This window comes from Meles meles, chromosome 4 (genome assembly GCF_922984935.1).
Source record: "Meles meles chromosome 4, mMelMel3.1 paternal haplotype, whole genome shotgun sequence".
Classification (NCBI taxonomy): domain Eukaryota; kingdom Metazoa; phylum Chordata; class Mammalia; order Carnivora; family Mustelidae; genus Meles; species Meles meles.
Window position 1 is genome coordinate 156,529,296 of NC_060069.1, and position 24,562 is coordinate 156,553,857.

Genomic DNA, 24,562 nt, shown 5'->3' on the forward strand with positions numbered 1-24,562 from the left:
ATGTGCTCCCCGCCTGTCATTCCCACACCTGAAAACTGCAGGAGGGTTATCGATGGTGCTCAGGTCTCGGTGCCCAGCACCACGGCAGCCGCCACGGACCCCACGGCTCTGCACCTGAGTTCCAGCGGGCCCCATGCCGTGACCTCCAGCCCAGGACCAGCATGGGCTCATTCCCTGGGATGCACTTTTTAGGCCTGGGAGACAAAAATCTGCCCCTAAGAACGTTGCAAGACTCCTAGAGACAGCTTCAATCGGCTTCCCCAGGAGGCAAGGCCATAATCCGTACCCGCTCACACATGGCAGCTATTAGGGGAGCTGGTGTAGGAGACAGAAAGCATTTGGTCTTCGAGGACTTTTTATTCCAAAAGGGCCTGTTTCCCATCCACGGATCCGTGACTGCATAAGCAGTGGATATAAATAGTCTGAGGAAATAAAAGGGCCCTTCCTAGATAGGGTGCTTACCACCCCCCAAAAGGAAACGGCAGGGAGAGACACTCCCTCTCGCCTACCCCTCTTTCCCAGGCCGGCTGGGGAGACCTGAACTAGAACAGCACCCACTCCGAGTGGAAAACACCCAAAGCTGCGCCCACCGGTCTCTCTCCCACGAGCACCTTATCGGTCCCTGCCTGGGCTGCAGCCCAGACGTGTTTACTCTGCAGGAGTCTCTCGGAAACATGCTTGTGAAAATATCACGCAAATAACCAGTCGGTCTCTACAGTAGCTGTTTAAAAGCCTCTCCCTGCGAAAGACGGACTTAAACAGAAAGGCAGCTAAGGAAAACACCCCGCGTATTATCTCTTCTGCATGTCAGCGTCAAAACCCATCATGTCACCTTTGCCACAGGTATTATGTTCTCTAACAGGAAGTCGGTTAACAGAAACAAAACATTTCCAGTTTAGGCGAAGGAAGAAAGAAAGGAGAGAAAGGTGTATGAAAGACTCCTAAACATTCAGAGCTATAAAAGCTTTTAAATGTTGGCTTTAATCTGCCAGCTGCTCTCTAGCTCGGGCCGTATTATAAAATAGCTCTCCACCACCGTCAGCCACATGTCAAACGCCATTCAGGGCGCACCTGGAATTCTAAGTTTCTCTCTAATTTGGATCTCGAAAAATTATTTTCTAAGCTGCGTGCTAAAGGAACACTAGAAGTTTCCATCTCACCGTACTTATTTGAGATTCAGAACTGAGATTAAAGGCGGAGGGAGGGAGGGTGTCGTGCCAAATACTATGCTAAGACACAAAAAGCAAGTTTTGTTTTCTTTTAAAGTGGAGAATTTAATGAACTCCGAAAAATACATGAGATGCTTCCCTGTTCCACAGCCCGGCTTGCTCTCCCGAGGGGTGAGGACCCCTGCCCTGGCTTCCCACCTGTCAGGGCCACCGTGAGATCCAAACGAGACTGTAGACACCTGGGGAGGCACCTGGTTACCTACACCGCGTGCCACGAGATGGGAAAGTGGCTGTTTTCCAGAAACTTCCACAGAAAGGTCTCGAGCACGGTAGGCACTCAGATGTTTGCTAAACGAGGAGATCAGTTAAAGAAGGAGGAATAAGGACCATGTGGTATGATTTAGTCTCGGTTTCTTCCTAAAGCAACCGGCATCAGAAAAGCAACTCCCCAGATGGAGGGGACCGCACTCAGAAATTTTAATACATTTAGATATCGGAAAAACTCCTACCTGCTGTTTGGGTGGGGGAGGGGGCATTCCATGGCAAATGATCTGGGGCTGAATCCAAATGAAATGCGACACTAGTTTTTGTTTTAAAGCGTAGAGGACCCGTCCCACAACACCCACACTACCAAAATTACACACGTACACACAACATGACAATCTCTGCACGGCTGCTTTAAAAAGAAGCCCAGTAGGGGCGCCTGGGTGGCTCAGTGGGTTAAAGCCTCAGCCTTCGGCTCAGGTCATGATCCCAGGGTCCTGGGATCGAGCCCCACATCGGGCTCTCTGCTCCGCGGGGAGCGTGCTTCCTCCTCTCTCTCTGCCTGCCTCTCTGCCTAGTTGTGATCTCTCTCTGTCAAATAAATAAAATAAAAAAATAAAAAAATAAAAGAAGCCCAGTTGTCCCTTGTTATGGTTCCATCGTGACCCCAAGGCAAAGGAACCGCATACCCCCTCTCGGGCAGGACTTCTGGCAACATCCTGCCTGCCAGACGCCTCCGGACCATCAGCTACCGCCATAAAGGAATGCCCAAAAGAATACCAGCTTTGTCGTTTCAGAAAGCCCCAGACCCCAAGCAGTGGTGTCCCAGGGTAAGGGAACATGCCAGGCAGGCTGTGCGCAGTCCCATTCTCTCCCCTCTCCCCGGGGTCAGGCTGTAGGATCGAAAGGGACCTACTGAGATCCCACCCCGGCTTGTCCCCATCAACCAGCTGCCCCGTTCAAGTGCAAACCCTCGAGCTCATGCACACCCTCGCCCGGCAGAGACAAAAATGGAAACAGAGCCCCGAGAACTGGAAACAAGAGGGCCAGTTTTTCTGTGGGACTTTAGGTGCTGCAGGGAACAAGCTGTGTTTTTCTATCCAATTGGGGTGTCACTCTCACACACACACACACACACACACACACACACGGGTTCCCCACGGGAAGGTGTATTCCTGCTACCTTCCCGGCAGCACCAGCGGCAACATGGTGGCAGGAGGTCAGTGTGGTGGCCGCCCAGAAATCTGGGGTCGCCGTGGGTCCTCTGAGCCTCCACTCTGGTCACACCTCCAGGAAGGAAGTTAATCTGTTTGAGAGGGATCCCTGTGTAGACGTCAGCACAGCTGTGGTCTTCTCCGAGAAACAGTGCAAGGGGTTCCTTGAAGGAACACCCCAGCAGGGGTGGGGGCACTCAATGACGAGCTTCCACCAGGAGCCCCAGGACCCCCAGAAGCACCTTCCGCCCACAGGTGTGAATGCAGTGCTGCGGCCCCGGGGGCACCCACACAGGAGGGAGAGCCACGATTACACCTAGCAGTGTAGCCGCCACTGGCCGTCCACCAGAGTCAGGCCATTACTAACAAAGCTAACGCCGTTAGAGTAATTAATACAGACGCCAAATATTAAATAAACTATCAATACCTACACACATCCTTATTTTTTTTTTTAAGTCCTTACTTCTTAACATTCAAGCTGTGACTTTCTGGGATGCCTTCAGAGTCCAATAAGAGTAATCGTGTGCATTTTGAATAACTGGTTTTGCTCGTTACAAAAATGATACGTGTACGTTACAGAAAATTTAGAAAATACAGAAGTTTAGAGGCGCCTGGGTGGCTCAGTGGGTTAAAACCTCTGCCTTTGGCTCGGGTCATGATCTCAGGGTCCTGGGATCAAGCCCCGAATCAGGCTCTCTGCTCAGTGGGGAGCCTGCTTCCCTTGCTCTCTCTCTGCCTACCTCTCTGCCTACTTGTGATCACTGTCTGCCAAATAAATAAATAAAATCTTTTAAAAAAAAGAAAATACAGAAGTTTAGTATCATCACCCTGAACCCATCATCCAGAAATATACCCTAGAATCTGGATTTTTCTCCAGTCCCTTTTCTGTAGACAGCTTGTGGTATCCACGTGCTCGTGGGCTTTGTTTGCTCCAACAGAGCTAATTTTGCTGAGGCCTGAATTTCAATCCTGCCCCTGGGAGTTTTGGTTAAATGGGAAGTCCCTGGTCCCCCAGGGGCCAGCCTCAGCAGAGCCCTGCTTCCTCGTGGTGGTGTCATGCATGGGGACACTATGAGGCCACATATAACTGGATTTTACAGGGGAAATCACATGCTGCTGGGGCATGTGAGTGCCGGGAAAGGTCTCAGAACACACCCCCCGCAAACCCCGAGAGTGGACTGTACTTCAGGGGAGGGTTTTTTTCTACCTCAATCACCATGTTATTCTTTTCCATTTGTATCGCAGTAACGGGGAAGTTCCCGGGTACCTCGTAAATCTTCTGTACTTCGCGCTACAAGGGCGAGGGCCTCTGCACCGAGCTCTGCAAACACAGCTAGTAGGCAGCGAAACCATTCGGGTCGCTCGCGTGTTTACTGTGTTCTTGCACGTTCCATCCTCAAACAGTGCTAGGACAGCAAGATGCTTGAGGAAGGATGACTATTAACTGTGGCGCTGAAAGAATTCCTGCAGACCCAAAAGAAAGTGCCACCAATACAGCGGAATATGCGGAGCCGGTGCAGAGAGGGAAAAAAAGCCTCCAAAGGGCTTGCGGTCCGGTGGGGGCGGTGGGGGGGGCGTCTGTTTCCCGGGCAGCCTAGCTCAGCAGCGACACCGTGCGGCGAGAGGCGGTCGATTCCCAACAGCACAGAGTGGGTTCCGGAAGTCCCGAGCCAGCGCAGGCATGGAAACTGCGGAGCCTGTAGGGGACGCATCTAAGGATGGGCCATGGGGCAAGATGCCAGGAGGCCAAAATCCTCTCCACGTGCCTTAATTCCAGGCAGATCCATGAGATCTAGTAGGAAGGCTGCAGGAAAGCAAACCAAATAGAATGTACCACCCAGCTCTCTTCCCAGTCTGTCATCCCGAACTCTCTGCAAACACTGAGCCACCCACACAATGAAGGACTGCAAGATGATCTCAGGTGTCTCCACATCAGCGTGAGGAGACGCCCCCGAGGAATTACGCAGCTGCCTCCAGAAAGGCCATCGAGGTGGGGCTCCGTCTACGTCCATAGTCACTGCACGATAAGTGTATTTCGCGAAAACATACTCTCTCTGAATCCTTGTATTTCCTTTAACCGCAGATTCAAAGTCTTCTAGGAGGAGTCGATAAAACGAAGAAATGAGGACACACACAGCAACCGCATGTTCACACCTCGGTGCCTTGGGGTCCCCAAGAGAAAAGGAAGTCGGAGAAGAGCAGTCGGGAGAAAAAGCAATCCACAGTAAAGATCCGAGAGCAACCAGACCCAACGGGAAAATCCGAAAACGGGAAGAGAATGTTTCTGAAACTTGCTCTTTCCCCAAGTTATTATGTAAAGAGGAACCTGGTAAGCTTGGAGTCTGTGTGGGGCGTCTGTGTGTCCGTATATAGAACAAATAACTTGCTTTAATCTCGTTCAACACTTCATTCCCAAGGTTTGTGAGTGAGGGTCCCCAATCACTAGGGGAAATGTATCCCCGCACCCACAGGCAGTCTGAAGAACGGAACGGACAAAACTAGGAAGCATCTACTGGTACAGTAATGTGAGCAGACACACAACACAAACCCCCTGCTTCGGTGTTTCAGGTCACACCCACCCTAAAGAACCACGGGAAATGCCTAGAGTTTCAACCTTGAGAACACGGTTTCCTCCTCTCTGATACATCCAGGAGTCCAGAGGGGCAAGTCCCAAGGACCAGTGTGGTCGGAACTCCCAGGAAAGACCACGGAGCACTGCCAAGGGCCAGCCTGCTCTATCTCTCTCCGGGACCTCAGAACAGCAGGCCTTTCCTCACATATCCAGTCTCAGTCCTCCATGACCAAGAAAGGAAGGCAAGAGAAGATTTAGGACAGTGACATTCACAGCTCCCCTGGGACCAGTAACACTTACCCACGAGGCTCTGCCCCATCCCTCCACGGTGGGAGGCTGGCAGGTGGGCTATGTATAGGAGGGGAAGTCTGAGGACCCACTTTATTTTAATACAAGTCACAAGATGGATCTGATGCTTTTCCTCCTATTAACTGAACATTGAAAAGAGAGACAGACAATGTGGAGTTCTGAGTCCCGAGATAAAGGCACAAACCAAAGTCATACCATGAATCCCCAAGAGCACCCATTAAAAAGAGTCCCGGGCACCTGGCTGGCTCAGTTAGAAGAACACGGTACTCCTGATCTTGGAGGGTTGTAAGTTCAAGTCCCACACTAGGTGAAGAGATTACTAAAATAGATGAGCTTGGAAAAAAATCTTAATAAGAAAATAAAATAAGGAGAGTGCAAACTGACTAAAAACCATAATGAAAATGCAATAGAGGGATACTTCCTAAATGAAAAAAAAAAAATCATCCGTTGCAATATCATTCATTTTTAAAATTTAAAATATTACCCAGCATCTTTTTAGGTATCAGGCACTTTTGGGTACATTATGCACATGTAACCTATTAAAACTCCAAATTATCTAGTAATATTAATAACTGGACTGTCTTGGGGTGCCTGGGTGGCTCAGTGGGTTAAAGCCTCTGCCTTCGGCTCAGGTCATGATCCCAGGGTCCTGGGATCGAGCCCCCGCATCGGGCTCTCTGCTCAGCAGCGAGCCTGCTTCCTCCTCTCTCTCTCTGCCTGCCTCTCTGCCTACTTCTGATCTCTGTCTGTCAAATAAATAAATAAAATCTTTAAAAAAAATAATTGGACTTTCTTTTAAATAATATAATTCGTACCAAACTTTCACACATATTATTTCTTGTGAACTTCATATAATCCCATAAGGTATCCTAATCTTTTTTTAAGATTTTTTTATTTATTTGAGAGACAGAGATCACAAGTAGGCAGAGAGGCAGGCAGAGAGAGAGCAAGGGAAGCAGGCTCCCTGCTGAGCAGAAAGCCCAATGTGGGGCTCGATCCCACGACCCTGAGATCATGACCTGAGCTGAAGGCAGAGGTTTTAATCCATTGAGCCACCCAGGCACCCCAAGTTTATTCTTTTCAAGGGCAAGCAGGTACATCTGGTATTTAAATTCACCGTGATGATCAGGCATTTGCTGAAACTGCAGGGTTATATCACACTAAATTCACAAATTTCCCTATTAGGGGAGATAGGAAGAAGACCTCCAAACAATTTGCCACAATCAGTAAGAAACCGACAGCTTGGCAAAGCAAATGGGTTAGCAGGAGGAAACACCCCCAGAGAATCTGGCAAACTGCCCAAACCAGGTAACAACCACAGGCATCGAATGCAGACAAAGTCCCGGAAAACTCCTGAATACATTCCCAGCTCCGCAGGCATTTTCCCTTTAGACACCACTAAACCCTGGAAACTGAACTCGGAGCCCCTTCTGCCACAAGATGGCAGACATCAGCACGAATGAAACGAAACTTGGGATTTTCCCCATCCAAATATTCCCTGAGAAAGCCCCGGATCAAAACAAAGGTCTTTAATCCCAAATGAATCAACTGTGGTTTCCAAATACACTCTTGACACATGAAAGAGTGACCCTTTGCCCCCTACAGTGGATAGGCCGTGACCTTTCAGACAGGACACCTTCTAAACTCCAACAGTCTTCTCTCCTTTCCTTGCACACAAACCCCCAAAATACCAGTTATACCTGAATATCTTTAAGATGGTTCCCGAACCCGAAGGCAAAATAGAAACAGAAATCAAAATCGAGACCACGGAGGAACAACAGGGGCACCATTTGGAAGAGAGGTGACCGAGGTGTCCCCTTCCTGTCAGAGCAGACACTCACCTCGGCCGCAGGCAGCAAGTAAAGAGGTGTTAAGGCAGGAACTTGTTTTATGTCACAGTTTAGGCCGAGCGTCGTCAAGATCTCCCTAAGGACTTCATATCTTCTGCTATTGCTTGATTTGAGCAGATCAAAGTCTTCTGGGGCCTGCACGGCTGCAGAACTGGGAGGTAGTTCTAAGTGCGCCTGAGGGAAAAAGACACCGCTCCGTAAGTCGTGAATCGGGGACACCTGCCGACCTTAGGAGAAGCAGCGTTTCTCCTAACCTGTGTTTCTGAAAACCTCAACAGAAATCCTTCTGATGATCAACAGGATGTAAACGTTGAACTTGACCGTTTGGAGAGTCATGACAAGCAGTCAAAGATTCAAAGGAGCGGACTGAAATCGCGGCGGTCGGGCGGAAAGGCGGTGCTGGACACGAGCCTGGAGAGGAATCAGACTCTGTCCGGGTCCCAACTTGTACCACTGACCAGCCGGGGGACCCGGGGCAAGTTGCTTAACTTGATTAGTCGACAAACCACAAACCATAAGAGACTCTTAATGCTTACTGAGGGTTGCTGGAGGGGTGGGGTGGCTGGGTGATGGACATAGGGGAGGTTTGTGTTGTGGTGAGCGCTGTGAATTGTGTGAGACTGGTGAATCACAGACCTGTACCCCAGAAATAAGTGATGCATTATGTTAAAAAAAAAAAAACAACTTAGAAATAGGATTGTGCTGAGACGCCAACTGAAGTCGCTCTTGAAGGGGCGACTGGGTGGCTCAGTGGGTTAAGCCTCTGCCTTCAGCTCAGGTCATGATCTCAGGGTCCTGGGATCGAGCCCCACATCGGCCCCTCTGCTCGGCAGGGAGCCTGCTTCCTCCTCTCTCTCTCCCTGCCTCTCTGCCTGTGATCTCGGTATGTCAAATAAATAAATAAAATCTTTAAAAATAAATAAATAAATAAAGTCGCTCTTGAGCTCCAGGAGGCGCGATGGGTCATGTGGAAACTCTCACCCTACGTGTTAGTCATGACCACGGGGAAACGATACCAGGAAGGATAGGAGCCTCGTTCACCTTTGTAAGCGTGTCTGCAGGCATTCAAATCAAAGAAGTGGGGTTTGGGGGGCCCCAGAAAGGCCTGCCCCACCACCACCCTCCCTCACCTGGATTGAATTTAAGATTCAGGACTTCATTTATCTAGTTCAGGTTTTGTGGTCCACTTAAAATTAAAACAGCCCCATCTAGGGGCACCTGGGTGGCGCAGTCAGTTAAGCATCTGCCTTGGGCTCAGGTCTTAATTTCAGGGTTTCTGGGACTGAGCCCCACATCAGGCTCCCTGCTCAGCAGGAGTCTGTTTATCCCTCTGCCCCTCATGCTTTCTCTCTCTCTCATAAATAAAATCTTTTTAAAAAACAATAATAAATAAAACAGGCCCACCAATCAACAGTCTGTCTTGGTCTGAAGGAACATGCTAGAACTTCCAACTCCCTTCAGCTAGAAATTTCCAGTCAGTGGTGTGTGCTTTGGTATAAAGAAACAGACTAGAACTTCTCGTCCTCTTGAGATCAGATTTTAACCGGCCATTAGAGCCTCGGAAGGTGCCAGAATATTGAGCAACCTGAGCACGTTGGCTTTATTTTATTTTGCTTTTGCCAGGAATGAGCTGTGGATTCCTGTTGTACTCAGAGCTCCTGACCTGATGTTACGGGAGCATGATGAAAACAAAAAGCAAGAGGTCAGCCTTCAGGCAATGTAATCTCTCTCAATTCCTACCAAAGACTTAACCAAGTCAAAAACACGGTCCAAATGTCCTGTCCAAAATGGTCCAAATGTGCAAAGTTGATGCTAATCTGAAAAGGTTCACAGAGACAGTCCAGCATGTCCCACGCTACGGCGGGCCAGCTAAGGGTTGCTCCTGTCGTCCAGGGGCAGGAGTGAGTCTCTCCTCCAAACAGCTGTGGAGAGAAGCTCAGGCAGAGAAGAGAAATCCTTCAAGGCATCCGTATCCAAGTCCCTTTCATCCCTGCGTTCTCTCCCTAACTGTGGCCTCTCCTCCCCAGTGGACAAAGCCAGTGGTTCTCCAGAAGATGACCCCTTACAGGTGGCAGAAATAAAACAAGTGACATTCTTCACCGACCTGGGCCCAGGGGAGAGGGCGTGAGCGTGAGGAATGGCACACGTGCACCCCAGGCTGAGTGAACACCGAAGATCCAAGAAGCACCCGGAGTGAGGTATGTGGAACTCACAGTCACACATGAGCGAGGCCCAGGAGGAAAAGGAGGGCTCACCCTACGAGCAGACCTCCAGAGCTCCAGGAGGTAAGAGAAAGGACAGCCACTGGGGGGCCTGGTGGCTCAGCGGGTTAGGAGTCTACCTTCGGCTCGGGTCATGATCTCAGGGTCCTGGGATCAAACCCCACATCAGGCTTCCTGCTCAGAAGAGTCTGCTTCTCCCTCTCCCTCTCCCCCTCCCCCTGCTTGTGCTCTCTCTCGTTCTCTTTCTCAAACAAATAAAATCTTTTTTAAAAAAAATTAAGAGGGGCACTTGAGTGGCTCAGTGGGATAACGCCTCTCCCTTCAGCTCAGGTCATGATCCCAGGGTCCTCGGATCGAGCCCCACATCGGGCTCTTTGCTCGCTGGGGAGCTTGCTTCCTCCTTTCTCTCTGTTTCTCTCTCTGCCTGCCTCTCTGCCTACTTGTGATCTCTCTCCGTCAAATAAATAAATAAAATCTTAAAAAAATAAAAATTTTAAAATTTTAAAAAATTAAGAAAGAATGAATGAACAACCACTGACATTGTGAGGAGGGCTTTTGCAGGCTTTGACAGTTGCTGCTTTGACAACAGAAGCAGCGAGACCTCCTCCTGCTCTATACCTCAGTTCACAGGACAGACAGGGTCTGCTTTGGGATTTGCACCCCTGGTCCTCCGTGGGCCCCAACACACGCCGCATTCCCCAGCTAGAATACTGTTACCATACTGATGGGCCCATTTCTACACTTCCGCTTCTTCTAAAGTTAAGGCCTTTAGAACCTAAACGTCTCCAATCACAGATGGAGGGAGTGGAAGGCGGTTAGCTACTTGTGGGCAGTATCTAGTGGGTAGCAGGCCGCTAACACCCTATAGAGCATGGCCCGGAGGACTCCAGGACAAAACAGGATCTGCCTGAAACATCAATAGCACCGAGGATGAGGAAATAAAGTACTTTTAAGTTCGTGTGGGCAACTTCATGCCAAAGTCCTGGTCCATTCAATGATCCAATGTCAGCATTAACCTTTAGCCGTAAAGCTCCCCTGCAGACGCAATCGTCACAGCAAGCGCAGGAGACTGTCCTTCCTCCTCGTGACGAGCAGTCAAGGTGTGCACATGCAGCTCCGTGGCCACCAGACCACCGCCCACCGCACGGCTGTGGTTTGCCCTTGCAGCGCTCTGCCCCTCTTACCGGGTTACACCATTACTCAATTTATTAGAGATGAAGACTGTGAAATTGACCAGGGAAAGAGGAAACTAACCAGCCCACGGTAACGTTCACTGGCCGCTCCCGGCGGCGAGGTCTTGTAGTGACACCAGTCTGAGCCAAAAGCAGTGACCCTGTCACACAGAGACTGGAAGTCATTTAAAATCAAAAACGACATTCTAATCCTCTGAATCTGATTTTTGAAGCTGCATCGTATTGCCTTTTTTTTTTTTCCCAGACCAATGCCTGCAGTATCAAATTTTATGACGGTAACGGGGTCAATTTAAATGGTGCAGCAAGTGCAGGGCCATGTCACTCAGAGAAATGGATTGCAGCAGTGCCGAATCAATTTTCTAGTACAAGTCTGCGCACAGGGGTGGTAAAAGTCACTATTCAAAACTGAAATACAGCTCTAGGAAGTCGGGTTTTTAAGTGGATTTTCTGAGAATGCACAGTTGCTATAGTTACCGTCTTTGCAGAGAAAAAGATAAGAGGAACATTTATTAGGCCTCCAAATGGATTCATGTGCTTTGCAGCCTACGTAAAACCTGCTTGGCTTGTATCATTCATCTATTCTGCTGTCCAGATTTCTTATTATATGCATCTTTGCCTGAGCATTATCTTAAGAACAAATGAATGGGCTTTGGGATAGTAAAGGAAGAAATTTATGACCCCCTGAAGAATGTTTGGTCAGAAAAGCCAAGAGGCTTAGCTCCTAGGACAGCATATGAAATGAAAATAACAAAAAAAGGAAACGACTCTCCAACTCAATAATAAAAAAAAAAATCCTTATAATAAAATAAAATCTGTAACACTCATCCTGGGAACTATTTTGGGTAAAATACCTACATCTACTTAACTTTTCTCTTTAGATAACAAATCCTTAAGGACAAGGGTTCATCTAACTCTAACAAAAACTTTCCACCTTAAAGCATTAAAAAGTTTGCAGTCGATGATCAGAAATTTCGAAACAGTCTATCCTGCTCCCACCGGCTTAAACAAACAAACAAAGGAATGGGAAAAAGAAAGTGGGGACAAAAAAACAGGAGATGAGCCAAAGGATTTGGGAAGGGGGTGGGTAGCCTGTCCCTTCCTTTCCCTTTCCACTTTCTCCTTACCTATATAGAGCTGAGCCTTGAACAACGTGGGGGTGAGCGGCACCGACCTCTCTGTGCAGTGGAAAGTCCGCATATAACTTTCAACTCTCCAAAAACTTAACTACTAACAGCCTAGTGTTAACCGGAAGCCTCACCGATAACATGATCAGTCAATCATTTTGTATATTATACATATTATATACTCTATTCTTACAATAAAGTAAGCTGCAGAGAACTATTCAGAAAACCATGCAGAACAGAAAATACATTTACAGTATCATATTGTATTTAGCCCAAAAATGCCACACAAGTGGACCCACATGGTTCAAAGCCATGTTACTCAAGGGTCAGTAGTATTAATGTGCCATAAATTTAAGCCGCTTCAGTATTCTATCTCAAATTTTCTCAGCACTTAGACTTTAAGAGTGACAAAATCATGAAAGAACTAGGACCTGGTAAGTTTTCAACACTCACTACTCCACAGTTGGTGAGCATTCACAAGACCCCTGCCATCGACTACAAGGTTGAAATGTGAGGGTTATTAGCACCGAAAATCACCAGCCCAAGGCGCTCTCAACTCCCTACATTAATTAAAAGGTTCAAGTATATCAACCACAGTGTGCTTTGAGACAAGAGAGTAGACTCATGCATTTTGGAAAGCTTATTATCAGCATAGATCAAAATGAGAGAGATTTTTCGAATTCTCGGTTAACCAGCAGCCCTTAATCAGCCATGACCCCTTCTGCTTTGTTCCTCCATCCCGAGTGCTTTGGTGAAACGGGATATTCATGCGACAGGAAAGCCCTCATCTAAACCTATTCAGCATCAGCAAAAACTCCCAGCCAGGGATCCAAAGTGCCCCACAGAGCACACACTCTTGACCCTTTTGGTGTTCGGTCTTGAAGAGTAAACTCGTTGTCAGGTCCCCAAAGACCCCTACACGGATGCCAGCTCCATACCTGGCAAAGAACAGCTTCTCCTCCTTGTTCTCCGAAAGGCACCTGCACTATCAGCCGGTCCTTGTCCTTGTTCTCCAGGTGACCCTGGAGCCTGCCCAGGCTGCGGCGCTCCCCAGGGCTTTCCTCATAAACATAGCCACTGCTCAGGACACTGAGCTTCACCTGGGTCTGGTCAGCCTTGGAGAAAACCAAGTTCTGGACTGTTTCCTCGAGCACGCTCTTCCTCACCACCTGGAAGCCAGCAAACGTGAAGGACGAACACAGGCCTAACACCTTCCCTCCCTGGGAAAGGTAGGCCATGAACTTCTGGGCGAGGTCTTCGGGAATAGCCTCCCGGGTGGCAACGACCAACAACAGACAGTTGTCTGACCACGGGTCTCTGAGAGCACTTTCCCGTGACAGGTGGTAGAGCGTATAGCTGTCAGCATCCACACAGTCAGCCAGAACAGACCGGACCTCCCGGAACCTGCCCAGGGATTCCTGGGGGGCAGAGCCCACATAGAAGAGGATGTTGGGGGCCTTTCCCATGACGTTGACTCTCCTCCCTTCTCTCTCCAGGCAGGTATCACCAGCAACATCCTCCAAACTGCCTCTGTGATCATAGGGAAGATCTGGAATGTTCTCTGCAGATGCAAACTTGACAGATTCGATGGTGCTGTTCTCAAGCTCGAGACACTCGTGGCAGCTAGACAGATGGAGGGGACAGTGCTCGACGGAGCCCACTTCTCTGTCACGGTCCCCAGCAGGCTCGCCGCCAGAGGCACCCCCTTTCCCCAGTGTGGGTTCTGCACCAAGAACCTTGGGGTCCTCTCTACCCACGCACGCCATAACGTCTGACTCGGGCTTACTCTCAGTGGAAGGTTTGGGATTCAGCTGGAGGGTGTGGGCTTGCGTGTCTGAGGCCTGATCCTCAAGGGCCTTCAGAGTACAGTCCCGCAAGTGCACCGCTAAAACGCAAACAGAAAAGACAATCATCAGTTCAAAACCCACTGGCGCTCTCAGCACTCCATGACACCCACTGCAGGGCAGCCCGCCGCCGGCACCCACCGACATCCCCACCACAAGTCTGCGGCCTCCACTGGAACCTCGCCAGCGGAACCGGAACTGCTCCCACCTGCTGCGAGGGTGCGCCCGACCTTCCCCAGAGTGAAATTCCAAATCCCACATCTCCACAACACCTTTCCCTTGTGAATCAGGAAGGCCCAGATCCCCTTACGGGCTGGGGAACAAAGTGGGAGATTCGGAGAGGTAACTGCCTACTTACTTACAGAATCGACTGCTCGGGTGTCAGTCTCCTAGAAGGAAACTGAGAAACAAAAAAGGCACATATCTAGCGTACCCGGGCAGAGCCCACGCAGAAGGGGCTCTTGGGACACTTCTTAGGATCAGTTGGGGGGGAAGGGTCTTCCCAGGATCCTATCTCAGGACCTGAACAGAAGTTTACAATCACTGATTCAAAAAACATCGACGGACCCTTGCTAGGCACCTGACATCGTGTCGGGCACACACACATGCCAAATGGGGAAACTGAACGAGTTACAAGGATTTCCAGAGCTGGTAACACTCATTTGCTCAAGATACAAATGAAGACTTTCAAGGACATAAAAACTCAATTTTTAAATCTAATTAAGAAAGAACATTTTGCATGTTTCCTGAAAAGAAGATGTATCCCAAAATATTATGACATATATATATAGTAAAAAACTCTTAGAACTTTGTAGTAACACTGTGCTTTCCATTCAGTCGAACTACAGTCTAGGAACTTGTTATACTGTTTAGACTGTGGAAAGCAAATATTCTATGGGTTCTACATTTGCACGCCATCTTGTGGATAATGCAGTTATGGGAAATCCTTGTTTAAGAATTTTTAAAGCACTGGGGCGCCTGGGTAGCTCCGATGGTTAAGGGTCTGACTCTTTTTTTTTTTTTTAAGATTTTATTTATTTATTTGACAGAGAGAGAGATCACAAGCGCAGTTCAGGTCTTGATCTCCGGGTTGTGAGTTCAAGCCCCATGTTGGGCCCAGCATGGAGCCCACTTAAAAAAAAAAAAAGAATTTAAAAAGCACTATCGATATACTTAGGATAAGCATCTCAAAAAAAAAAAAAACACACACACGTACGAATCTCATACTGTTATAATTCTATCCAACCTGTTGACCGCATTAAACTGAAGATAAGCATTTGTCTTATGCCACATTGAACAAGAGGGTTCAACAGTCTTTAAGCTAATGACCCATGGTCTCCTGATATGACAGAAATATTTCTTTTAAGTTTTTACTTAGTTAAGTATTCTCTATACCCAACATGGGGCTCAAACTCATGACCGAGAGATCACGAGTTGCCTGCTCTTCTGACCGAGCCAACCAGGTGCCCCCGATGGAAACACTTCCAGGGTCACGTACAAACGATCTTCTGAGGTACCAATCCATCAGCCATCTGGAGTCTGTCTTCCAGGAACGCCACGCCCAGCTTACTAAAGTCATCCACGCTTGCTTCGGCGATTAACTGGTAAGGGTCCCCAGGTCTGTAAGCTAACGGCAAGCAGCAGTCCGACCACTTCACAATCTGAGAGAACACGGGTGAGGGAGGAGGAAGAAAAAGACGGTGAGACTGTCCTTCTCTAAAATAAGCAGACACTTTTCCCTTCAGTTCCCACCCCGAAGTTACAGTCAAACATAGGGAGTTACTGGAGATTGCATTTTATTATCATCAAAGTTGTCCTGCCTCCAACATTCTTGTTTCTGAAAATAGGGCTTCCAAAACACTACACACAACCCTCTCTTTCATTTTTTTCTTTTTTTAAAATTTTTATTTAAATTCAATTAGCCAACATGTGTGGCGTTCAATAATTGATCAGTCGCATGTAACACCCCGCGTTCATCACCTCGTGTGCCCTCCTTGATGCCCATCCCCCAGCGACCCCATCCCTCTCTTTTAAGAGCAAGGAGTTGAAGGCTCCACCGCTTTGCAAGGAGCTGAAAGGGGAAAGGGCCATTTTCCAGACATGAAAATACATCAGTGTGCCCTTTAGTAACAGGAAATAGGAGAAAGCAACAGGTCCACAATATCCAGTGATTTATAATGTAACCTGTAGACCAGCTTTGCCCTGGTGTGGTCTGAGACCAGCTGCACCAGGAACCCCCCCCCCCACCCCCCGCGCACTTCCCCGTCCTGGGCCCCGAGCTCTCTCTGGCGCTCCGGACGCCCTGCACGCCTCAGCCCTGCAGCCTCAGCCCAGGAATCAGAAGTCCACCTGGGCCTTCCCCTTGATTCCTACAACTGGGAAAACAACTGCCAAGGACCATCCAGAGCGCCTGCCTGGCCCAGCACACATTCCCACCACAAGGGGGCAGGGGAAATGACGACAGAAAAAACTCGGTCCCTGACGGGTCTGTTTTTTCTAAGAGAAGAATGTGAACCCCCTATAAGAAGGGGAGCTCTGGGGGGGGTTAGGAGCCTGGCTCTGGAGTCAAGGCTCTGGGTCTGGGTCCAACTGGGCAACTGGGCTCTTCTAATTTTTTTTTTTTAAGATTTTATTTATTTGACAGAGATCACAAGTAGGCAGAGAGGCAGGCAGAGAGAGAGAGAGGAAGGGAAGCAGGCTCCCCGCTGAGCAGAGGCTCCATCCCAGGACCCCGGGACCATGACCCGAGCCGAAGGCAGCGGCCCAACCCACTGAGCCACCCAGGCGCCCCCAACTGGGCTCTTCTTCGTTGCGTGTCCTCAGGCAAGTCTCAGAATGTCTGGATGTCTGGAGTCCCAGCTTCCTCATTCATAAAACAGGAGTAACTATGTGAGCACTAGTCATCCTATGGGTTTGCTGTGTTAATGAGATTCCAGAGTACATAATGCCATCAGCAGAAAGCCGGGGACAGCAGAGTGCTCAAATGATGAAAGCCACGATTTTTGGCTATTATGAATCTGGCTTTAAAAGCAAGTGGGTAGGTTGGGTGATGGACATTGGGGAAGGTATGTGCTATGGTGAGTGCTGTGAAGTGTATAAACCTGGCGATTCACAGACCTGTACCCCTGGGGCTAATAACACATTATACGTTAATGAAAATATATTTTTTTAAAAAACCAAGAGGATAGAGTGGTCTTTTTTTAAGATGCCATGAAGAATTTCCCTACTTCCCAAAATAAATCATCTCAGGAATACACTGCCCCAAATCTCATAATTGGAGATAAATAATTTTGAATTCCATTTTTTATACTGATAGGTTAAGTTTTTAGAACTAACTTTTGCTGAACAATGAGAAAGTGCTTATAACATCAATCAAACATCACCTTGAAAGCACTGAAGAAACGACTAGATAATGAAGCTTGGTGGGCCCAACGCTGGAGTAAATTCTGACCCTACAAGGGGAAGGGGAATTCCCATGAGCCAAACCAAATCGCTGCCGAGGGAACTTGCTCACCCAGGAAATGAGGGGTTCAAAAGTCAAGGTCCAATTGGCATAAGGACAGAAAGACAGATCAATGGAAGAGAACTGAGAGCACAGAAACAAACACATACACACCTACAGACAACTGATTTTGGACAAGGTTGACAACATAATTTAACAGGGACAGAACAATTTTTTCAACAGACAGTGCTGGTACAACGGGATATCCATATGCGAAAGAATGAAAACAGACCCCCTACCTCATGCAAAAATCAAGTCAAACTGGGTCAAATCCTCCATATTAGAGCTAAAACTATAAAATTCTTAGAAGAAAACAGGTGTAAATTGTTATGAGCTCAGACAAGGCAATGGTTTCTCAGCACATCAATCTTGGACTTTGGAAGAAAAAAAAAAAAAACAGATAAATGGGACTTTATTAAAATCCTGGTGCTTCAAAGAATAGCTTCAAGACAGTGGAAAGACAATCCACAAAATGGGAGAAAATATTTGCAAATAACATATCTGATAAAAAAGACTTGTATAAAAATGTAGTAAGAAAGAACTTCGGGGCGCCTGGGTGGCTCAGTGGGTTAAGCCTCTGCCTTCGGCTCAGGTCATGATCTCAGGGTCCTGGGATCGAGTCCCACATCGGGCTCTATGCTCGGCAGGGAGACTGCTTCCTCCTCTCTCTCTCTACCTGCCTCTCTGCCTACTTGTAATTTCTCTCTGTCAAATAAATAAATAAAATCTTAAAAAAAAAAAAAGAAAGAAAGAAAGAACTCCTACAACAATAAAGACAAAACAACCAATTTAAAAATGGACAGAGGCAGGGTGCCTGGGTAGCTCAGTCGGTTAAGCATCTGTCTCCAGCTCAAGTCATGCTCTCGGGGTCCTGGGATGGAGTCCTGCATTGGGCTCCCCGCTCAGCAGGGAATCGGCTTCTCCCTCTCCCTCCGCCCCTCCTGGCTGTTGGTGCTCTCTTGCACATGCTCTCTCACTCTCACTCTCTCAAATAAATAAACTCTTTTTTAAGAAATGGACAAGGGATCTGAGCAGACATTTCTCCAAAGAAGATATACGAATGGCAATAAGCACTTGAAAACATGCACAACGTCCCTGATTAGTAATAGAGAAACACAGAGCAAAACCACGATGAGAAATTTCAGCTCTGCTGGGCTGGTTCTAATCAAAAGGATGGATTCCAACAAGAGTTGCTGAGGATGCCGAGAAATCAGAACCCAACTGCCCTGCTGGTGGAAATACAGAACGGCGCAGCCTCTTCGGAAAAGAGTGGTACAGCTTGAAAAGTTAAACACAGGGGTGCTGGGTGGCTGGAGGGGGGGGGGCGGTACACTGGGTTGGTTGGGCATCCGACTCTTGATTTCGACTCAGGTCATGATCTCAGGGTCAAGGAATAGCCCCGAGTCAAAGCCTGAGCTCAGCATGGAGTCTGCTTGTCCCTCTCCCTCTGCTCCTACCCCCGCTCATGCTCTCTCTATCTCTAAAATAGATGAAATCTAAAAAATAAAGAAATAAAAATAAAAAACTTGAACACAGAATTACCAAAAGACCCAGCAATTGCACTCCCAGGTATATAACTAAAAGAACTGAAAATACATGGATTTTCACACAAAAGTTGTATGTAGATGTTCATAGCAGCATTATTCATAATGACCAAAGAGGGGGAACAACCCAAAAGTCTATCAACAGATGAAGGGATACATGAAATGTATCTCCATACAAGAGTATTATTCAGCCATGAAAAAGGATGAAATACTAATTCATGTCACAACGTCGATGAATCTTAAATACATCATCACTAAGTGTAATATTACAGGACTCTACAATAACAAAAGGTCACACATTACAGGACTCCACTTATATGAAATATCCAAAACAGACAAATCTAAAGAGTTAGCAAGTAGATGAGTGGTTGCCAGGCCAGGGAATGGGGAAGTGGAGGGTGGCCACTGATGGATTCGTGTTTCTTTTTGGGGTGATGAAAACAGTATTAGATAGTGGTAAATGCACAACCACTGTATTGTAATTGGATACTTCAAAAGACTAAGGTTTATGGCATATGCATTATATGTCAATATTCTATTTTTTTAAGATTTTATTTATTTATTTGACAGAGAGAAAGATCACAAGTAGGCAGAGGGGCAGGCAGAGAAGGGTGGGGGGGAAGCAGGCTCCCCACTGCGCAAAAAGCCCGATGCGGGGCTTGATCCCAGGACCCTGAGATCATGACCTGAGCCAAAGGCAGAGGTTTAACCCACTGAGCCACCGAGGCGCCCCATATGTAAATTTTAAGAAGAAAATAATCGAGGTAGTTTGCTTATTCGCACACTGCTCCTGGACAGCCTAGATAGTGGGAGGACTCCAGAACCCAAATGTTCCGGCTCCTCCTGCTAACAGGTGTGTGACCCAAGCAAGTCACTCAAATTCTCTGTGCTTGGGTTTCCCATCTGTAAGGTGGAAATGGTAAGATTACCCACCTCACAAGGTTACTGGGAGAGATAAATGGGAATGACGGGCAAAGTGCCTGGTCCACAGAGGGGCACTTACGATGCTACACATGGAGTCCTGAAAGCAGGTATTCTCGGCGGGGACCATATCCCCCGAGTGGTCAAAAACTGGTTTGAGGGGCACCTGGGTGGCTCAGTGGGTTAAAGCCTCTGCCTTTGGCTCAGGTCCTGGGATCAAGCCCCGCATTGGGCTCTCTGCTCAGCAGGGAGCCTGCTTCCCCCTCTCTCTCTCTGCCTACTTGTGATCTCTGCCTGTCAAATAAATAAATAAAATCTGGAAAAAAAAAACCTGGTTTGAGGGTGAGGGAGGGGTCTCGGGGGGGGTGAAAAAGTTCTAGGTATCACAAAGTTGTGTGGCCCTCCAAGGGGGAACCCTGTGACCCGCCCCCCACAAAATCTTATTCCTTACTATTTCATTTCTCCCCTGAGACAGAATTCAAATGGAATCTAATGTTTCTCGTTTTTAGAAGCCACTTAAAAAGCTGGGAGATAGGGGCACCTGGGTGACTCAGTGGGTTAAGCCTCTGCCTTCGGCTCAAGTCATGATCTCGGGTCCTGGGATCGAGCCCCACATTGCTGTCTCTGCTCAGTGGGGAGCTTGCTTCCCTCTCTCTCTGCCTGCATCTCTGCCTACTTGTGATCTCTGCCTGTCAAATAAATAAATAAACATCTTTTTTAAAAAGCTGGGAAATACTTAATAAATGCAAGTCTTTACGGTTAAAAGGTTGAAACCCACTAACGGGTTTAGAATATTTGGAGGAAGAGAACACTCAGGATTTCCTTTAAGCTCTGCGGGTAGCCTTCCCTCCACCTGATCGCCCACTTGTCCACCTCCCACCAGACCTGGAGCCAGAAGGAGCAGGACTCCCCTGACCGGCGATTCAATGGGGCTCCGCATTTCAAACCCTACCCCTCTGATCCAGGATGAGAGCGGAGATTGACAATTCGGGCAGATATTTAGCTGATTTCCAGCTCAGGGGGATGAGAGGACAGACTCTGGCCTGGGCAAGAGCTGACTCGGCAGGGGAGGGAGGACGGGAACCGTGAAAGGGACAGCGCCACGCTAACGCGTCTCTGTTCTCGGGGCTGTCGCTGGCCATGCATGCATGAGGACAAATGCCAGCGGGAGGAGACCCAGACCTGAGTTCAATTGTTCAAAAGTTGATTCGGCCCCTGCTGGAGCAGGCACGGGTGTGGAGCTGGGCCTCAAAGCAAGCATCTCGTGTAAAAGGAGCCAATAATTAAATTCTCAGGCACCCACGAAGGAGAGACGTGGGAGATAAACGAAGCATGGGAAAGACAGGAAGCGCCCAGAGAACAATACACACGCGTCCCGATCAGGTTTCTGAACTCAGCCAGCTGATTCCTCACCTAAGTGCATTTCCTCTTTGTAGAAACGTGGTCCGGGAGCCGCAGACCATGCAAACTCCCCAGGCGGCACCGTGTCCTCCATCAAAGCAAAGCCGGGCTGTCACCCATGCATCCAGCACTGTTTGTCTAAAAGCAGGCAGGGCCGCTGCCCGTTTGCACTTCAAGGTGGAAACAAAGGTACTGAGAAAGAAAAGGGAAGTCAAACCAAAGCGAAGATCAAAGCGGAGGAAGCCCTGGTCAGCCCCAAACAAAGGGATTTCCTGGCAGAAATCCCTTCCATAACCAAAGCTCGGACTTGGGGTTACCTCGATGACAGGAGGCAGGAGGCGGTGGTGGACCTGCTCTACTCAACACGCGTCCTTGAGGAGGGCCTGGGGCCACTGGATTACATGCTCGGGGCGGCCTCCAGTGAACTGTCCTTCCCAAGGCTGCCTGCAGCATGTTGGAGGTGGGGGGGAGGGTAGTAAGGAGGGAAGGATGAAGTTCTGCGGCAAATGTGGGGGCAAATGTGGGAGCAGATATTGCAACAGGCAGCTGATCGTCCTCCACGGGGTGGGAGATGCTAGACCACAGTATCCCGATCTGCAGCCCAGTTTCAGGCCAGATGTGACCCTGAACGTATTTAGATGTCATTAACATTTTTTTAGAGAGAGGAAGGGGAGCAAGTGGCAGAGGGAGAGGGAGAATCTCAAGCAGGCTCCACACCCAGAGGGAGCCCGACGCAGGGCTCGATCTCACCACCCCGAGATCACGACCTGAGCCGAAATCAAGAGTTGGACATGCAACCAACTGAGCCACCTAGGAGACACCAAAGTCCACTGATTCGGACATTAAAGACCTTCTGAGAAAAAGACTGAGGTCCCCCAAGGAAGGAGACCTCGTGACTCCAGCAGCCACGCCTACTGTTCCTGGGTGTTCCACCTCTCCGCCGGCCCTGCAAATTCTGGACCTGCACACTCCACCACCAGGGGAGCCAATTCCTTAAATCAGTGTTTCTGTATCTCTCTCCCCACCCCAGCCCCTCCGCATGTTTGTATATTTACATATACACATACACATATAAGGGCCCACGCATGCTTTCTTTCTTCTAAACCAACTTAATTATAATTAATTATACACGAGGTTTTTAAAATTTCTAGCGGCAAACTGGATGAAAGAAGGTGAGACACGCAGAGACGGGAGGAATGTGAAGCTCAGAGAGCGAGGGAAGGCGGTTACCCCCTGCAGCCTTCAGGTTTGCAAGTACAGAGGACAAAGGATGGCTACAAACTTCATTCTCACTCTCTGTTATTTGAAAAGATAATATGCCCTACCCTGTTTCAGGAGAGGGGTGCTGGAAAATCAGGGACGTCACAGCTGCATAGCAAGCAAACGCTGACATGATCAGTGAAACCGCATCGTACTGCAGAACCGGAACTGACCAGACACCCCAGGAAAAGGGAGGTCCAGGGGCCTTAATTTGCTGAGTACCGGAGCATCAGTCAGAAAATAAGAGAAAGACCCTTGCTGTCACAGACTGTAAGCAGTGCTTGTGTTCTGGAGGAGTCCCATAGGCCCCTGAGGCCCCCATCTAAGGTCTACAGCATTAGCCTCCCCGACTGGTCACGGCCCACTTCCCGAGCCCATCCCACCAATGCCGGTAAGCTGAGGAGGAAGTTTTAAGAGGCACCCCAAGTGTGGCGCACCTGGGTGTTTCAGCTGGTTGGGCACCGGCCTTCGGCTCAGGTCTCAGGTCATGCTCCCAGGGTCCTGGGATTGAGCCCCATGGTGCTCCCTGATCAGCGGGGAGGCTGCTTCTCCCTCTTCCACTGCCCTTCCCCCAATTTGTGTGCATGCACTCTCTCCCTCCCTCTCTCTCTCTCTCTCTTTCTCGATCATTCCCTCTCTCTGTCTCTCTCTCTCTCAAGCAAGTAAATAAATAAATCTTAAAAAAAAAAAAAAAAAGAGGGGCGCCTGGGTGGCTTAGTGGATTAAAGCCTCTGCCTTCGGCTCAGGTCATGATCCTAGGATCCTGGGATAGAGCCCCGCATCTGGCTCTCTGCTCGGCAGGGAGCCTGCTTCCTCTTCTCTCTCTCTCTGCCTGCCTCTCTGTCTACTTGTGATCTCTGTCAAATAAAATCAATAAAATCTTTAAAAAAAAAAAAAAAGACATCCCAAGGGTCTTCTTTACCCACTACGGTGTAACAAGCCACCCAAAATGCAGTGACTTGAGCTAATCATTTATTTTGCTCAGTCTCAACGTGGGCAGGGTTTGGCAGGGACAGTTCAACTCTGCTCCAGGAGGCTCGGGTCCAGTCCCTCCACCGGGCGGGGATGCTCTACTTCCAGGACGGCTCCCGCACCCAGCCAGTGAGAGCTGACCACCGGCTGGAGCGTCCTCGCTTGGCAGCAAGGGAGCTGAGTTCCAAGAGCCCAGGCAGAAGCTGCCAAGTGTCCTACACTCTAGCCTTGGAAGTCCCAGATTGTCACGTGCACCACATCATACAATCCACTATCCTGAGTCTCAGCCAGCTCCTGCTCCTCCCCTCTGTGTGAATCCCACATCCGAAAACGGACTTGCTCCCTCAGCCCGGGTCCCTGCACGAGAAGGACACATGGAGCAGAGCCCAGAGCAGAGTCCCAGCTTGAAATGCCTGCTGAGCCCACACGTCAGCCAAGCAAGAAACCAAGATCTGTTGTTAGAAGCCAGTGAGATGCTAGGGTCATCTGTTACTTCAGCAAAGCTGACCAAAACAATGCACAAAATCGCATTCCTTACAGCAGCCCCTCCCCGAGCCCTTCCGCCCTACTCCCAATCTCCACGAGTGAGTCCCCATCCACCAAAAACTACCATCCCTAGGATAAAACCCAATTTTTTTTTTTTTAGAGAGAGAATCACAAGCAGGCAGAGAGGCAGGCAGAGAGAGAGGGGAGGAAGCAGGCTCCCCGCTGAGCAGAGAGCCCGGCGCGGGGCTTGATCCCAGGACCCCGGGATCATGACTGAACCAAAGGCAGCGGCATAACCCACTGAGCCACCCAGGTGCCCCTAAAGCCCAAATTCTTAATGAGTGCATATAAACCTTCTGTGATCTTTGCATTATGTGCATTGGTTGTACTACCGAAGAATTCAGCTCTGCTACGTAGAAAAACAGCATGGACGAAACCCATACATCAAGTTAGTAACTTACAAGACATGCTAAAGATCAATGACATCAGTGGAACATACGTGTAATGAACACAGATAAAATGGAAAGAACAAAGGAAAGCACTACCCCAAGTCAGAGAGTCCTGCACAGACCAAGTAAATCTTAAATATTATTTTTTTTAAAGATTTTATTTATTTACTTGACAGACAAAGATCACAAGTAGGCAGAGAGGCAGGCAGAGAGGGAGGGGGAAGCAGACTCCCTGCTGAGCAAAGAGCCCGATGCGGGGCTCTATC

At 48.7% G+C, this 24,562-nt stretch overlaps 1 protein-coding gene across 4 annotated transcripts in view; it reads right to left on the reverse strand.

The window, feature by feature from the left end:
* Positions 1-24,562, reverse strand: part of HLCS (holocarboxylase synthetase) — a 216,723-nt gene that overhangs the window by 180,733 nt on the left and 11,428 nt on the right. For all 4 annotated transcript variants that reach the window (XR_006818012.1, XR_006818011.1, XR_006818010.1 and 1 more), the window contains exons 3-5: positions 15,260-15,422; positions 12,856-13,802; positions 7,370-7,552 (exon numbers count right to left, since the gene is read on the reverse strand). Coding sequence is in view for 1 of the 4 variants with exons in the window: in XM_046002075.1 (XP_045858031.1) it covers positions 7,370-7,552; positions 12,856-13,802; positions 15,260-15,422 (1,293 nt within the window). In the remaining 3 variants the exon portion in view is untranslated. The remainder of the gene's footprint in view (positions 1-7,369; positions 7,553-12,855; positions 13,803-15,259; positions 15,423-24,562) is intronic.